This window comes from Amphiura filiformis, chromosome 5 (assembly GCF_039555335.1).
Source record: "Amphiura filiformis chromosome 5, Afil_fr2py, whole genome shotgun sequence".
Taxonomy (NCBI): Eukaryota; Metazoa; Echinodermata; class Ophiuroidea; order Amphilepidida; family Amphiuridae; genus Amphiura; species Amphiura filiformis.
Window position 1 is genome coordinate 68,191,001 of NC_092632.1, and position 17,216 is coordinate 68,208,216.

The window sequence follows — 17,216 nt, forward strand, 5'->3', positions numbered from 1 at the left end:
TCATTATTCCTGCATCATGATAAAATAGTAAAAACAGTAAAAAAAATTGTATTGTGTAATTGATGCATTCTTTTGATTTCACGAAGGAACTCTTGATAAACTAATAAAAGTGGCACAATTGTTATTTTACCCTTTCGTCGTTAACTAAGCATATCTCGAGATTAAAACAAGCAAATTGAACAGAACAAACGGTATTTGAGAGCTAAGACTACGCCCGTGACGTTGATGTAAGCATCATGTCACAACGGTATTTTCTAACTGCCAAAGAGGGCGCTTTTCACTTGCACAACTTTTTTTGAGACAGGCTGTATTTTACCTGAATTCCAACTAGTTGCAACTGAGCCGCAAATTTTAGTTAATATGAACACACATGCTCAATAAATCGCAATCAAAGCCTCAATGAAGGCATTTATGGTCATAGGACCACTGCACACTCCAGACTTAGGGGGGTGTCTGAGAGGGATGTGCCCCCTCAGAATTAGAAACTTTTTGAAAGTGAAAGCCCCAATGGAGCCATTTGATGCAACATTTTTACACATTTGTAGGTTATTTTCGGAGCATTTATACCTGAATTCCAACTGAGCCGAATTCCAACTGAGCCGCAAATTTTAGTTTGAAATATGAACACACATGCTCAATAAATCGCAAGTCGCAATCAAAGCCTCAATGAAGGCATTTATGGTCAAAAGACCACTGCACACTCCACTGGACACCTCCCCCTCAGAATTAGAAAATTTTTGAAAGTAAAAGCCCCAATGGAGCCATTTGGTGCAACATTTTTACACATTTATGAGTTATTCTCCAATTTCTTCCTTCTCCCTTCTCTCTCTCTTTCTCCCTCTTTTTTTTCTCTTTTTAAGACCCGGGGAGCTGCAGCCCCCAAAGCCCCCCCTGGGCACGCGCCTGGATAGAGTAATGTACTAGTGATCTGTAGGTCCTGGGCTCAATACATGAATAATTAGTGAATAAGTAGTAGAGGCTACTGTTACAATGTTAGACCTTCAGCTATGGAGACTACGCAGGGGGGGGACTCAACTTTATATTTAGGTAGTCAACCATTTTTCAACCTGACCCAGCTCTTAATAAATACTAGTCCACCCTTGTTAGCCTCCAGTTTAAACTTCTTCATGGAGATTTTTGGAGGTTACCAATATCAAGTAACTGCTCATGGTTAAAAAATAAGGTCTTATAAATGATCTCCCATAGAAATTAGGACTGGGAATAACTATAATTTTAAAACATGTGAATAGAACTAGCTCTGTTTGCAAACCATAAAATAGTGTGACCAAAGTGATCAGCCTGTTCTAGCTTGTAAACTGCTTGAATCTAGGTTGTAGGAATCCCGGGTAGGAATTTAACGATATCCAAACATATTCTGCTATAATGGTAATATCAAATAGTTTATAATATACATACATATCTTTATTATTTTCAGCATTGAAGATAGAAAAGAATTACGAAGGCAGTTGGACTGTAAACCTTTTAAATGGTACATGGAAAATGTCTATCCTGAACTAAAGTGAGTAGCAAGCACTAGGATGTCAAACATCCTCATCCATGAACACACAGTTCTTTGACCCCAATGTGGTTGTACACTCATAAAATGACCTTTACACACACTAGGATCTCAAACACCGTCATCTGTCAGCACAAAGTTCTTGATCCCCAATATGCTTGCACATTTGCAGAATGAACTAAAAAAGGTTATACTCCCAGTAGCATAGTCCGGATTTTGGTGTGAGGGGGCAAAGGCAAATTTTCATCCCCATTTGTCAATTTTTTGTCAATTTTTTGTCATTTTAAGGACACTTTACTCTTTGCCGTCTTCATTTTATCCCTGAACAATTTCGGGGTGGGGGGGGGGGGCACTCTGCCCCATTGCCCCTGCCCCTGGCTTGTCAGGGGTCAACCTTTGTTAAATGGACTGCACCACTGGAAATGAGGCCAGTCAAGTTGGGCTATTCCATTTAAAATCCATACCCCTGTGGAAGATTTTGGAAATATCTGCCACAGGAGGAGTATAAATTTCAAATGGATTGAGCACATTAGGCAGCTCCATTTGCAGCTCCAAACACCCTCTGAGAAAGATTCCACCTGAATCTTCCCCTGAAGGAGAGTGAGAGCAGCTAATGTGTTAATTCATATCCCCCCTGTGGAAGATATTTCCAAAATCTTCAACAGGGGTAGTCTTGATTTTAAACGGAACAGCCCAATTTGGTGCATAGTGAAGTAGTCACAATTAATGCCAGCCCATTTCATGCAAGAGGGGGCAAGACTTCTCACATGGTAGGGCAGCTGCCCCTTGCCTTCCCCCATCGCTACACCACTGCATCTTGCTGTTTCCATCTGAGACGAATATACCTAGCCTCAGTTTTCCATAAGTATTCGTGCAACACATAGGACTAATGTACATTATTTCCCAGTGAATGAGTTCTCAATGTGTAGCGAATAGCGATAAATGATATAAGGTTTAAAAGGCACATTATTTTCACTTCCAAATCATCATATCAGCCATCATTTTACAGATCATTTCGTGTTGTTATATCTTTAGAATCCCAGTACCTGATGATGTGCAATATGGACAGCTACAACAAGGACAAAAGTGTCTAGATTCTGTGCCTAGAACAACAGGCTCAACATGGCCACCAGAATTACTACAATGTAAACAAACTCAGGATAAAAACCAGGTGAGTTTAATGATTTTTAACTCTCTCCACGCAAGTGTTGACTGCAGACGACAAGTTTAATTTTTTTCTTAATTCAAAAATGTCATAATTGTAAATTTTCATGACCATATTGGGAATCAGCATGAAAAATGCATTAAAATGAGTACAAACAAGCCTAGTATTGGTTTAGTGGGTTGTAAGATAGCTCTTGGTATTCTTAGAAAATATCGCATGACTTTTTTTTTATGTTGAAGCCTATGGCTAATTTACAGAGCATTAAAGAATAACCATTGCTTTATTTCTAACACGGACCCCGGACCTGTAGGAATCATCAAAAAGCTCCACTTTTCATGGACCACCTTTTTGTGACAAGCTGTTGTTAAGTAGTCACAAAAAGTCACTTTTTGCATGTAAGCAATTTTTTTTTTCTCGAAAAAGGTTCACATTTTGGAAATTCATTTTGGAACGCCCCCTGAAAAGAAACTTAACTTTACCGGGGATTATTTTCAACCGGGATGTGCGCCCAAGCTTCCAAACCCATACCCATTTCTAAGGATAATTTTACCGAAAATAGGGAACCATTTCTAAGGATTTTCAGGAAATAAGGACCCATATCTTAAAGGAAGACCCATGTCTAAGGATTGTTTCTTCAAAACAAAGACCCATGTCCCCGTATAGCGTTTGTACGTTAGTGCCCCCGAACTTTACCTACCACGTCACCCCTAGTAAGATAATCAGTGAATCTCAAGGGTATATAGACGAGTTGTTGAAGCTCTCAACAGCCAAGCTGATATGACACCTTGAACTATTGAGGGCAGTATTATTCATAATAAGATGCAGGCAGTGCAATACAGGCATTACAATACAGCTTGAGCCGTTCATAATAAATAATGTGTGTTTTGTGTATTTCCTTGTAGGCATGGTCATTAACAAAAGGTGATACCTTACAACAACACACACGTTGCCTTACTGCTGGGTCATCAGTACCAGGAACAAAAGTATATCTAACAAATTGTCAGAATAATGATGTGAAACAGGTAAGAACATGTCATTCACCACCACCACCCCCCCCCCCACACACACACACACCCCCACACCCCAACACCCCACACAACAACATACACCCAGCCTTACTGCTGGGTCCTCAGTACCAGGAACTAAAGTATATCTAACAAATTGTCAGAATAATGATGTGAAACAGGTAAGAACATGTGATACACCCCACCCCACCCCACACCGACACACAAATGATAGCCCATATTTGTTTTTTTGAATTGTATTTCAAATATTCTTTTTATAAAATAGACTTTTAAAAAAGTGCACACCACATGGGGTTTTTCCTATTTTCTTTTGAGACAATCATTCCACAAACCATTAAACAACAAATCAGGGACTTTGCTGCTTCAGGAGCGCACACCCTAGACATTCCACAAATAACAATCGCAACCAGGATCAGCTCCCCGAGTTTTGTACAGGTTACAACGAGACAAATTAGCAGTGAGTTCCTTGTCCAGGGGAATTTCAAGCTAACTCAATTTTTCCACGTGAACCCGCAACCTCTCGCACCACAGTTGAACGCCTAATCGATTGAGCTAACTTGACTGCTAATCAAACAAACAAACATACAAACAAACAAACAAACAAACATAATTAATTATGTTTGGTATATAAGAAAGGGAACCTCTGAACTGTATCTATTGTCATGCAATAGGCCTATTTCCTTGGGGGAAGGAATTTTGGTACAAACGGCACAAACTTACAGTATAGAGAACCCCAGGATATGCGTAGTGTGGTTGGTTCTTAAACAGTACAGTAAACATCAAACAAATTATGTTTATAGATTGGCCCTCCAACACAGGTCTTTGAAACAAGTTTGGCCCTCTGTGGTCCATGAGCATGAATAATTCAGAACCCATGCTTTATCATAATACTAATTATAGAGTGTCCGTATGTCCATGCATCGCCAGCCTCACGTGCATAATGCGCACTCAGCGCGTGCTTAAATGTGCATTATGCCATCGCCAGCGCATAAACGACGGAAAAACTATGATATAAATCGCCATAGTATTAGGTCACCTATTCAGTGATTCTTCCAGTTTTAATGATTGCTCCCATTTACTTATGTAACCTCATCAGTGATTCTGCCCATTTTAGTGATACCCACGCGGAAGCGTGGGTATCCCACCTAGGTTTCATTATCATTGAGGTATAGGACTTTTTATTTTTTTGGAGAAGAGCAGGTAGGGCAACTACTTGATTATATTTCTACATGTTCATACTACATACTCTGAAAATTTTAGAAAATTCGCACAGGGCATTTTTTTAAAAATCACATTTTTGTTCCTAAAATGGGGGTTATAGCGCCCTCAACGGGCACTCTCTCCATAGGGCTACATGTAAAGACCAGTTATAGACAAATGGCCCTAATATAAAACGGCCTCGTTCAATTTTCCTCAAATTTTGCATATGATGTAGATTTAACATCTGGAATGTAATGCAGGTGGTGTCGTTGCTGCTCTTCTAAATTCATTTTTAAAATGTCCGCCCCAGACCAAGGTGATCCCGCTAGTAACTTTATAATGCTATGTGTGATTTTATTCCAAACGGTTAAATATTTTGTTTTGTTTTTCTCCACAGAAATGGAACAGATTAGGGGATTGTTTCAAGCATCAACTGAGTGGTCTATGTTTAGATCATAATAGCAGTAAAGGTCTAGTTATTAATGTGTGTGATACCTTATCAAAGACACAAATATGGCTATTTAAACAGACTAAAGCATCAGCATCATGATGTTGGCTTTGTTTTAAATTGTATATAGATAGATAGTATGTCAACCTTCTCTGATACACCTGTATTTGGGCTATTCTATTTAAAATCCACACTACCCCTGTGGAAGATTTTGGAAATATCTTCCACAGGGGAGAGTATGTGTTTCAAATGTAATTGGTCAGAGTTGATCATTTTGAAACCCATACTCCCCCTGTATAATGGCTTTACCTATATCTTCCACAACTGGAGTGAGCGTTTCAAGTGGAAGCTACCCAATTGTCTATTCTATTTGAAACTCATACTCCCTCTGTGGAAGATTTCAGCTAAATCTTCCACAGGGGTAGTGTGAATTTCCTCTGGAATAGCCCATTACACAGCTTTGACAGCAAACACATGTTTTACAGAAAAGGTTTAAATGTTGGGTTATATAAAGGGTATAAAAGGGTTAATAACATTCATAAAACATTTAAAAAATGTGATTCACAACATTCTAACAGAATGTTATTTATATGACAAAATATTTCACAAAAATGTTGCGCCAAAATATTTTACAATAAAGTGTTAAAAACCTATTCATAATATTTATATAACCCGACATTTTTGTTATTACAACATTTTGAATAAATGTTTTAAGAACATGTTTGTGTTTGTTGGGTACACAAGGCTGACATTATTCTGATGACAAAGCATCAGACTATTCCAGTTGAAATTCATACACCCTCTACCATGTCTATGGAAGACATGACCTAAATCTTCCACACAGGGAGTATGTATTCATATTGTGTTTATGTAATTCCATTTAAAATCTACACCCCATATGGAAGATTAAGGTCATGTCTTCCATAAGGGGTGTATGGATTTCAATAATTTGAATAGCCCAATTATGTCAACCTTGTACTGTAGGGGTATCAGAGAACATAACTGATATCATCGCTGGGTAGGAAATACCTCCTATGTGCTTTTGGCCCCTGAACATGTTTAAAACAAAACTGCCAACAGGTTACATAGGGGGTTTTGCTTTAAACATGTTCAGGGGCCAATGAAGGAGGTTTTCCTGCCCAACGATATCATATTTGTACATTTCAACTGGAGTATACAAATCACGAATCATGGCTGAAAAATTTCCTGAATTTGAACTTTTTTGTATGTATGTATTCTGCTTAACTGTATTTCAAAAACTCAAGAGTCCTATACTACCAAACAAATTTATCAACCTTTTCAGTACAACATTGTTAGTACCCAAGTGCAATCAACCCATTTTGGACATTTTTATTTGACAAAAAAAACCCACTTAGCTCCAATAGTTTACGGCCAACAAAAACACATGTTGCCTTACCTCAAAGCACCGGCGTGTCCAGGATCTTTTCCTGCGGGGGCTCAGAGGGGCTTTCAGATTTATGCGGGGGTTTAATGGCTTAAATCGCCAAAAAAACGGCTGATTTTACATGTTTTTAACAAAGTGCAAGGGGGCTTCAGCACCCAAAGCCCCCCCCTGGACACGCCACTGTCAAAGTATATCTAATTTTGACTAGTACTTACTGACTCTTTGCACAGTCATCTCAAAACGAGGTTCTACCCGCAAAGTGTGTGTTGTGTTTGCGCACGCCTGTCAAACGTGTGTTTTGATTACCGTGTACAGTTTGCAAAAGCCTTCTGGCATGTTGCTAGAAAAGTGTGAGAAATAGAAATGCACTTTTTGCACATGTGTTTGCAGGGGGAATCTCTTTTTGGTAGCAAGATGGCGGATTTGTGAAAAGGGCGAATTCAGTATTATTTTGTTTCCATTGTTAAAAATCCATACCAGATGTTTCCAACATAATGTTGATAGATAAATTTGCTTACAATTTACATATTTATCAGTCAATTTCCATATTCATTAATCTAACCAATGGGCTATTCCATTTAAAATCCACACTCCTCATGTGGAAGATTTCGGAAATATCTTCCACAGGGGGGTGTGTTTTTCAAATGTAATTGGTCAGGGTTAATCATTTTGAAACCCATTCTCCCCCTGTATTATGGCTTTACCTATATCTTCCACAACTGGAGTGAGTATTTCAAATGGAAGTTACCCAAACTGTCTATTCTATTCGAAACTCATACTCCCTCTGTGGAAGACTTTAGCTAAATCTTCCACAGGGGTAGTGTGGATTTCAAATGGAATAGCCTTTTTTCAGTATGCCAGTTGAAGTTAAAACAGTATGAGCACAAAAGCTCTTTTGAAAAAATATGTGAAATATGATTCTCTGGGTGAAATGTACATTTTTTTTAATATATGTATGTATAATTGTTTTGATAAGTTGTATGTATAATGTTTTGATATAATGTATGTATATTGTTTTTAATATAATGTGTAATGTATATTGTTTTTATAAGTAATATATTTAAACTGCTCTTGACAATCATGAATATTAGTTACAGGTAATTATATGTAAACCAAAGCATTTTATTACATTCTTCTGAAGTACTGCCGATGCATATACAGCCACCCTTTATCAAACAGAGAAAGAGATAGAAAGGAGAGGAAAATGAAAGGACAAAAAGGAGAAAGGGGAAAAGAAAGAAAAAGAAGAGATATGGGAAAAAAGAAGAGAAAAACTTGCAGAACCAAGTCAGCTACATCCCTTGCCAGTTTGGCTTATGGCTGCCCATACACTTTTTTGTTTAAAGCAATTAATAACAATAATAATAATTGCAGTATGAAATTTGTACACCAAATGGCTTCAATTGTGCCTTCATTTTCAAAACATTTTCAACTTCTGAGGGGCATATCCCCCTCATTAGGGCTCATATACTTAATGTGTATGAATGTTAAAAGGTAGCCATTTTGGCTTGTTTTGGACACCTGTGCAATTTTTGTTTTGTTTAGCAAAAACTTTTTACTATCTGTAAGAGTGTAGAAATGTGCACCAACTGGCTTCAATTGAGCCTTAATTTTCCTACATTTTTCATCTTCTCAAGAGGGTACATCCCCTCAGACACCCCTTTATGTGGATAAACAAAACACTCCCTTGCGTTTTGCAAGCGTGACATCTTACCCACTCCCTATTCATATATACTCTTGCAATAGGAGCTCTAAGTTGGCAGAGTAAGCATCTTGCTCAATATCACATTGGTTGTGTTCGGCATTTTCTGGCTTAAACTAAAACTAAAAAACAGTAATAAAAATTCACAGATAACATTATTTATTTGGAGCTAAATGAAAACATTTGCCTGCTATATTTCAAATCGATATTAATTATTCACTTTTTTATATAAATTTTAATGTTTTTGATCAAGTTATGATCAAACAAAAGAGTGTGACCATTTTTTTGCATGTGGTGTTTGCAGTCCTATATCTTGCCCAAAATAGTACTAATAATAGACACTCAGGATTGGATATTATCAAGATGATTATAATCGTATGGTCTGAGGTACCTACAATCTCTTTCAAAATTGTTCGAACACTTTTCTTCTCTATTTGAGATGGTCCCCATTCCCCCTGATCAATGTTGGATCACAAAATTTTGTGTCTGTCTTTGAAGAAATATCCAACATCAAATGGTGGGAAATGGGTAGGTAGTGGAAAATCTTCAAGCTCTCTTGGCCACATTGACATATTTATGTATTGTGCGTAATTCAAGCGATAAATGGGTAAAATTGAAGAAAATTTAACCGAGATTGTAGGTGGTGACAAAAAAGTAACGGTTTGTAATGCATATCAAGGGCAGTCATTTCAGGTTTTATGCTTGCATGATGTTCTCCAAATATTGGACACTTACTTAGAAATAGACTAACCAATATTATTTGAATCAAATTGCCTGTCCTAAATTTGACCATAAAACATTTAGGTTAGGTCTAATAATTTAAATGTGTGTGACAAGAACCTTGCTTTGGGAATTTGATTTAGTTCTGAGTTCACAGACCTTTATTACTTACATGGGTGAATGATGATTGGATAGGGGCTAGACACTAAAAAGGACTGAAGTAAATAATAATTATATTGGAATTATTGCTCTATTGTGCAGTACTTAATTTTACGAAGATGCCATTTTGTGATGTATTGAAGAACAGTACTCTACTTGAAAGATTTGTCATTATAAGTTATCATTTGTATAAATATTTCTTTTTAATTTTCAGTGCTTTTGAAAAATTCAAAATTTGAAATGCAGCACTTCAGGGTCAGAAATTCGGCGAGAATCCAAGAATCCATTCTCGCAAAGATTCTCGTCAACAAAATTGCAAGAATCTAACTTGTAAAAAAGTTATGGCGAGAATCCATAGATTCTTGCAAATTTCCACTGCGAGAATCCAAAAGGATTCTCGCACTTGGTTGCGAATTTCTGACCCTGCACTTCATAGATTTATGATTCTTAAACACTTGAGAATGTTCTTGCAATCTTATTGGTTCTTACCCGTGTGATATGACACGATATCACACACTTTAGCCCCGTCCGTGTCGACGCCGATACTCAGTATCTTTATTTGGACCAATCAGGAGGTGCATAGCAACAACGGGACTGATCGATTCTAAGCCTTAGGTAATTCCTTGGAAAATGTAGGATTTAAATTGATTAAAATTTGGTATACTTATGATTAAAATATTTATTTGAACTGAAGTGTTTAAGAATGAGAATAAAGGTATTGGTTTTAGCCGCTGTCGTGCATCTATCGTCTCATATAACATGCGACATCATTATTTTTTGGCGTAAAACAACTCGGCTTACCGTTGTTTTTTTACTTAAAATAATGATGTCGCCCGTGTTATATGAGACGATTGATGCACTCCGGCAGCTAAAAACAATACCTTTATTCTCTAATTATGTGATGAATGAAAGAAGAAAATGGTTTAAAAAGATGAACTGTAGTCATGTAGTATCATTTTGCCATTACAGTGCGCAAAATAATTAAGGTACCAGTTTTGTTCACCCGTGTATATCCTACACAAAGACCGATATGTCAAAACTAAAATAAGCAGCCAAAACCTGTACTCTTTAGCTCTGATTTAAGACCTCATTTGTTGAAATTGGTTGATAATTTAAGAAACAGTGATCTTAAATCTGAGGAAGGAACAAAATCAAAAGTTGCACTTTTATGTTCTAATCCATGAAAGCACTCCACTAGTTGTAATTTGCTAATCAATGGAAAGCATCGTGTTAGTTCTCCTGTTTGAGAATGCTTTGTGTACAAATCAATAGGGCATACAATGGAGCAAACTGCAACTTTTGAATTTGCATCTCCCTTAGATTTTTGGATCATCATGTATTTATTTCTTGAATGATTTCAACGATGAGGTCTTAATGTTGAATGCCTTTTATTTTTAGTAGGACTATGTGCAATATTTTCTAGAATTATTTTGTCCTTGTGACATCTGATATTAATTAAGTAAGATAATGATAATATATTTCAGAAAAAAATGTGATATATCCATGCTTTAGCATGACAGAAATGATTGTGAGAAAAACGTTTCATCAAGTACAGTTCAAGATCACAAGCAAAAACACCATACCACGTCATATTTTATCTAAATAGTTATTTTATGATTATACTTGCCATATAAAAATGTTTATTAGTTTCAGACTTGCTTGCCTGTTTCTCAAAGTCAAAGTGTTACAACACATTTCAGTAGGCTTTATACATAATCATACTGTAAAGATTCGCCTAATGGTGCACATGGACTCCTTTACCTTGGGGTAAATTTCACGTACAAATAGAGAGTTCCCTCCTCTGAAAATCCCAACAAGAATTAAATGTATGTGCCCTTATTTGCTGGTGGAATTTTTACGGTAGGGCACTTTTGGTTCCTACCTAAAATTCCACTTATGTATACATCAGGTAAATCTTTACGGTGTATACAAAATCATAATAAGATTGATGATGTATATTAATCCGGGGGGTCACTCGCATTGTGGCCTATACACCATCCGCTATAATCAACTTTTGAAAAGCACCCTAATCAAGGATTTTACCCTTGGCTAAAACGATACCCTAAACAGGTAACATGTGCCTGTTTTCACACCCTAAACAGTGATGTTATTCCTTGCATCAAATTTCATACAATAAATTTCATTTCCACGTATTAGTAATTGCAATTTTGCTACCCTTTTTTCCAATTTTTCATGTTTTTGACACCCTAAACACGGTACGCGCGTATTGTGCCTACCCACGAAAAACTACCCTTTTTACGCATTTTTATTATTGCAGATGGTGTACAGGCCACAATGGGAGTGACCCCGGGATATTAATGACACATGCAGCTTATTATATTCTTCCCCTGGGGAATTAATACAAATTGAATGACCATATTAGCAGCTCCATTTCATACACCCTCTGACAACGATTCAACCTAAATCTTCCACAAAGGGAGGATGAATTTCAAATAGATTTGGTTAATGTGCTAATTCCATTTGAAATTCATATTCCTCCTGTGGAAGATATTTAACAGGGGGAGTGTATTCTTTAAAAGGATCAGCCCAATGTTGTAAGTTTTAATGTGTGCAATATGATGAGTATATGACTTATATATAACAGAGAAAAGTATGAAGTTAAACAGACTTATAAGATGTATAGTTATTATGCAAGGTTTTGGCACATCGCATCTATCTTTGCTGCCAGTGGCGGCACCAGAAATTTTTACCATAAGGAGAGGGGTGAGGGGCATTGGGGGTAAAGTAAATTTCAGGAGGGCCAACAATTACAAATTTGGCAATTTTACCCTAGTTTGGCCCATAGTAATTAGTATGCTATTTTGGCCCATAGCATGCTAAAAGGAAGATACACATGACAATTGTTAATTCATTTTTTCTTCTGTTAGGATCGTTAATGAACTCCCTCTCGCTTCTAACATCTATGTTTAGACATGCTAAATTGATGGTTAGTATAAAATAACAGTACTTGTTTATTATGTGATCAATTCATTTGCAGTTTTAATTGAAAACTGAAAGAATGCCATTTTATATGTATGTGGGTTTGTTTGCCTTGCTACACTATCATTAAAACCCAATTTGACTTGATTTTGATGTGTGAATTCAAATTAAGAACTCGTCTTTTGCACAAATCCTGAAAGCCTTGTGCAATAGACCCCTGAAGACATATGATTGATGCACACACACATCTTCACTGCGCATGTTGAATTTTGCAGTATTACACAGTAAAGCAGAGCTGCCAACATTTGAATCTTGAAAAAAGGGAGATTTCCTGTTGTAATCAGGGAGATTTGTCAAAATGTGTACATCTTAATGGACGAAACCATTTCCTTTTCAGGGAGATGATCAAAAAATTAAGGGTTCTGAAGGTTTAAAAGTAGGGAGTCTCCTGCAAAAAGAGGGAGAGTTGGCAGCTCTGGTAAAGATGTACACATCAGAGAAGTCACTTTACAGGTTTTTATCCTAAATTCAGTTTTTTTGTGAGTCCAAATTCCTGTGTTTTTATTTATTTTCAACCTGTTTTGGAGTTTTTTTGGCCTGCATTCATGTGCTTTTTCAGGTTTTTCTCACCAGTTTAAAGGGCGAGTTAGCGCAGTGGTAATTCCTCGCTTTGCACCACTGAGGTCCCGGTTCAAGCCCGGCGCGCCCAAGGACTCATGTGCACTTGGTTTATCCCGATCCATGCTCGCTCTACTCGCAGGTTTTCTCCGGGATCTCCGGTTTCCACCTGCTTTCAAAATCGGTGATTAGTTGTTTCGTTATCAAAACTTCCTTCACCCAATGGAATTTGGGGAGCTGCAGAAAATGGGTGGATGTTACAATCTAAGTGCGGATAGGTTTGCGCCGGTTCGCTGCAACTAGCCTAGTTGATGCGATCTGATTGTGATGATTCACCACGCAGCGAAATTACAGCGCTTTGAATCCTGTGGAAAAAGCGCTATATAAATTCCGAAATTTATTTATTATTTATTTATTTATTTAAAACTGAGTGGAATCTCTGATGCATTGATGATACGTAATTAGGAGTCTGATTACAAAGGATTTCACAATTTGCTGAAAAGGTCTACTGCTTTGGTGTTATCCTGGTAAACTTGTTGAATTAGCTTTCAAAAAATCATTTTATTGTCTGTTTCACATGACAACTTATCCTAATACTATTTCCAAAAACAGTATGTTGTTATGGGAAACAGGCGACGATTGAAACTGAGCATCTTTGTTACTTGAACACACCAAAGTCATTGTTTTTGTTTCTGATGAAGCAGCTACATGTGTGTACTTACTTTTGTTGATTTATTAACAAGTTTGAATATTTTTCCAGAGTGCCCAAATACATAAAACTCTGTAAAGATTCCTTTTATATATGTTTATGCATCAGTGTATAAGGGAAAGAATTAAACACTTGTTGAAAAGTGTTGGTACTTTTTAAAAGCTTTTGTAATGAATTCATCTATGCATGTGTGTGTATGTGATGATGACATGTCTAATACAAAAGGAATGTTTTCAAGTGTACACTATTCAGTTTACAGTACAACATGTAAAGTACAGCCAGTGGCAGCGCCAGGAATTTTTTTCTGTGATATTATCATGTTTCGCACTCAGATATTCAAAATACTGTATTCATATATAGCTAAAGTGTAAAAAGGTAGATATTAATTTTTTGGAAGTTTTCTTTTCAAGGTTGCCTTCATATATGTGACTGTCCAGGTCGAAACGCTCGAGCGGTTTGAGATGGATGGTCACATATAATTTATTTGTTAAACCAAATGATGATTTATCTTAGTGCAGGGTGGGAAAATATTACCAACTTTTGACAGCAACAGTTACTTATTTGTAAATAACTTGATTGTTTCTTTATTTTTATAACACATTTAAATGTTTTTAGCAACCATTTTGAATGTCTTCTTAAATGTATTTTGTTTCCAGGGATAAATGCATACCTAACAAGTGTTATATAAGTAACAGTTCATTATAGTGTTTTTTTAAACTGAGTCAAGCAGATAACATCAACTGACCGCAGGTAATTGTGCAACTGCAGAATATTAAAGGAAGATTACCGATATGTTTGCAGAATGATTTCTTTAATTTTTCATCAATTACACGTACATCATTATATTTTATGTCCCAAATATAATTTCAGACCATCTCTTGCCATCAAATACTATCAAAGAAAATAATATATCAAAAGCATTACTCATACTTCACATGGAATCAATACTGTCCCGGTCCATCCCTTTTTAAAGGGATTTTTATTTAAACTGAGTCAAGCAGATAGTACACTTACAGAATGTTCTACATTTTCACCTCTTATTTCAAATGGCCAATATATTAATACTCTGCATGCTAGCCATAGGTATCATCATAAAAAGTCGAAGTTTTGAGATATTTTCTCAAAATATCACAAGCTGTCTTAAGAACCACTGAACCAATACTAGGCTTGTTTGTACTCATTTTAATGTATTTTTCATGCTGATTCCAAATATGGGCATGAAAATTTACGATTCTGAAATTTTTAAATTTTAAAAAAAAACTTGTCGTCTGCAGTCGACACCCGCATGGAGAGAAAACTATATCAATTAAAGTACAGGGTGAGTCAAAAAAAGTGCAATAGAGCAAAGAATCGATAATTACGTAAGAATTACTTTGAACTTTCCAATTATTGAAAATTTCCATAAATGCCACACTCAATAGGCACCTTCTGTGAAAAACTGAAGTCAATCACATCTACCGTTTAATTTTTATGAGTCCTTTTGCTACGATACCCAATTTCATTATTTGTCCACGAGGTACCATGTATTTTGAATGAGAGCACTCAATGCACGATAAAGGCACCAGCTCTGAAACTGACTTTAACTTAAATAAGGTTGATTTTTGCGTTATTTTCATTTCTTTTTTCTGTTCAAACAAACTTTTTAACATTACTTTAAGTCCTTCATACCTCACTCGACTCCAACTCCTGTTTTTTTTAATTCCAATATGTCCAACTTACTGGATATTTTATAATTCGCTCCACTTCAATTTACGCGCATTTCATTTCGACATTTGAAAAAATCCGCCTGCAAATTTGTATGTTTTTGATAGAGAATAAACATCTTTAAAGTAAAGGTAAAATGAAAATAACAACAAATAATGTTTCTTTTCCTTAAACAAGACCAAGGACAATAACAATTGGGTGCTCCATTTTATTTCAATGCCAATGAGGTTAAGAAAATAGCAGTTGTTCCAAATCTACCTTACACAGAGTGGGCTGACTTTCAAATTTTAGATGTTTCTTGGACAAACATTAAAATTGGGTATCGCTATAAAATGTGTCATAAAAACAAAACGGTAAATGCTAATTCCTTGGTTTTTTCACACAAGGTCACTAATGGATATATCATTCATAAAATGTTTTAAAACCTGTAAGGTTCAAATCGGTTATTAAATAAAAATGGATTCTTTTCTCTATTGCACTTTTTTTGACTCACCCTGTACTACAAACAAGTATGTGAACATGGCTGTCAAAAGTTAGTTTTTCTTTTTTATCCACCATGCAGATTTTAGTTGGTTTGTATGTTGTGTGTTAAACTTTATGTTGCAATTGAATGAAGTAAAGTTTTGTATCAACACACTGGAAACAAATATCAGTGTGGAATATGTATGATTTGTATCAAATGAATTATATTTGCTAAATATATATTGAAAAATAAAGGTATTTAACATTTAATGTGTGAACATGGTTTTAATTTGTTTTCTTTCTTTATATCCATTTATGAACAATGACAAATAGGTATCATATCATATTGGGCCATTCCATTTAAAATCCATACTACCCCTGTGGAAGATTTTGGAAATATCTTCCAGATTGGGAGTATGAATTTCAAATGGAATTAGCACATTAACCAACTTTTTTTGAATTGTAACTCACCCTACCTATATGAAAGATTCAGGTTGAATCTTTCTCAGAGGGTGTATGAAATTCAAATAGAGCTGCCTAATGTGCTAATTCCACTTAAATTCATACTCCCCCTGTGGAAGATATTTCCAACATCTTCCTACATCTACTGCTGATAGCAAGTAGTTCATCAATGCCCGTTATCTATTGCTGATAGCAAGAAGTTTATCAATGCCCTTTATCTACTGCTGATAGCAAGTAGTTCATCAATGCCATATACAGGGTGTCCCAGAAAAAATTACCGAGCGAATATAATTGAACGTAAGTCGAGTAATGGACATCAGAATCAAAACAATTAAAATAAAGCATATAGCTTATTTTGTTGTGCATCACATACGAAAATTTTATTTGATTCGGTTTGAGTGGTTGTGAAGAAATGAACGATTACATAATGCGTTCATCAATGTAGTTCATTCCAAGTTTGATCAACAGGTGCTTTTTTCATACTCGCTCACCCCTTCCTAAAGTTTGTGTATCTCATTAAATTTAGTCCACATTATCTATTTTATAATCCGACGGTGTTATGTCATTCATGCTTTCACTGAAGATGAATAACAGTTTGTCCAAAAACTTTGATTTCTGCAATTGGAAGCTTTCCAACTTTAATTCTTTATGTTGTGCAAATATGTTATATTTTAACTTTCAAAAGAACATTTGAGCCAAGAATTACAATGATCAAGTGCTTACAGCTTTACGTGTGATTTTGATACCATGCAACATTAATTAAAGTTTTAAAAGATTTACACTTTCATTTTCTTGGAAATATTTTAAAAACATTAATGTGTGTGAGGATTTTTTAAGCCAGCTGGAATTCTTTATGCAATCGTTCTTTATGCAACATTTATATCAAGAAAAAATATATTTACATGTACCGAGCACCATCTTACATGCAAGCTTCCATTTTAAATATCGTGCAGGTTTTTAAATTTGAACAAACCCTAATTA

General features: G+C 35.9%; 1 protein-coding gene across 1 annotated transcript in view; it reads left to right on the forward strand.

Annotated features, from left to right (window-relative positions):
• Positions 1-5,520, forward strand: part of LOC140151949 (polypeptide N-acetylgalactosaminyltransferase 16-like) — a 274,100-nt gene extending 268,580 nt beyond the window's left edge. The window contains 4 exon segments of the mRNA XM_072174254.1: positions 1,436-1,519; positions 2,552-2,687; positions 3,584-3,703; positions 5,304-5,520. Coding sequence (XP_072030355.1) covers positions 1,436-1,519; positions 2,552-2,687; positions 3,584-3,703; positions 5,304-5,456 — 493 coding nt within the window. The 3' untranslated portion in view covers positions 5,457-5,520.
• The last annotated feature ends 11,696 nt before the right edge of the window (positions 5,521-17,216 follow it).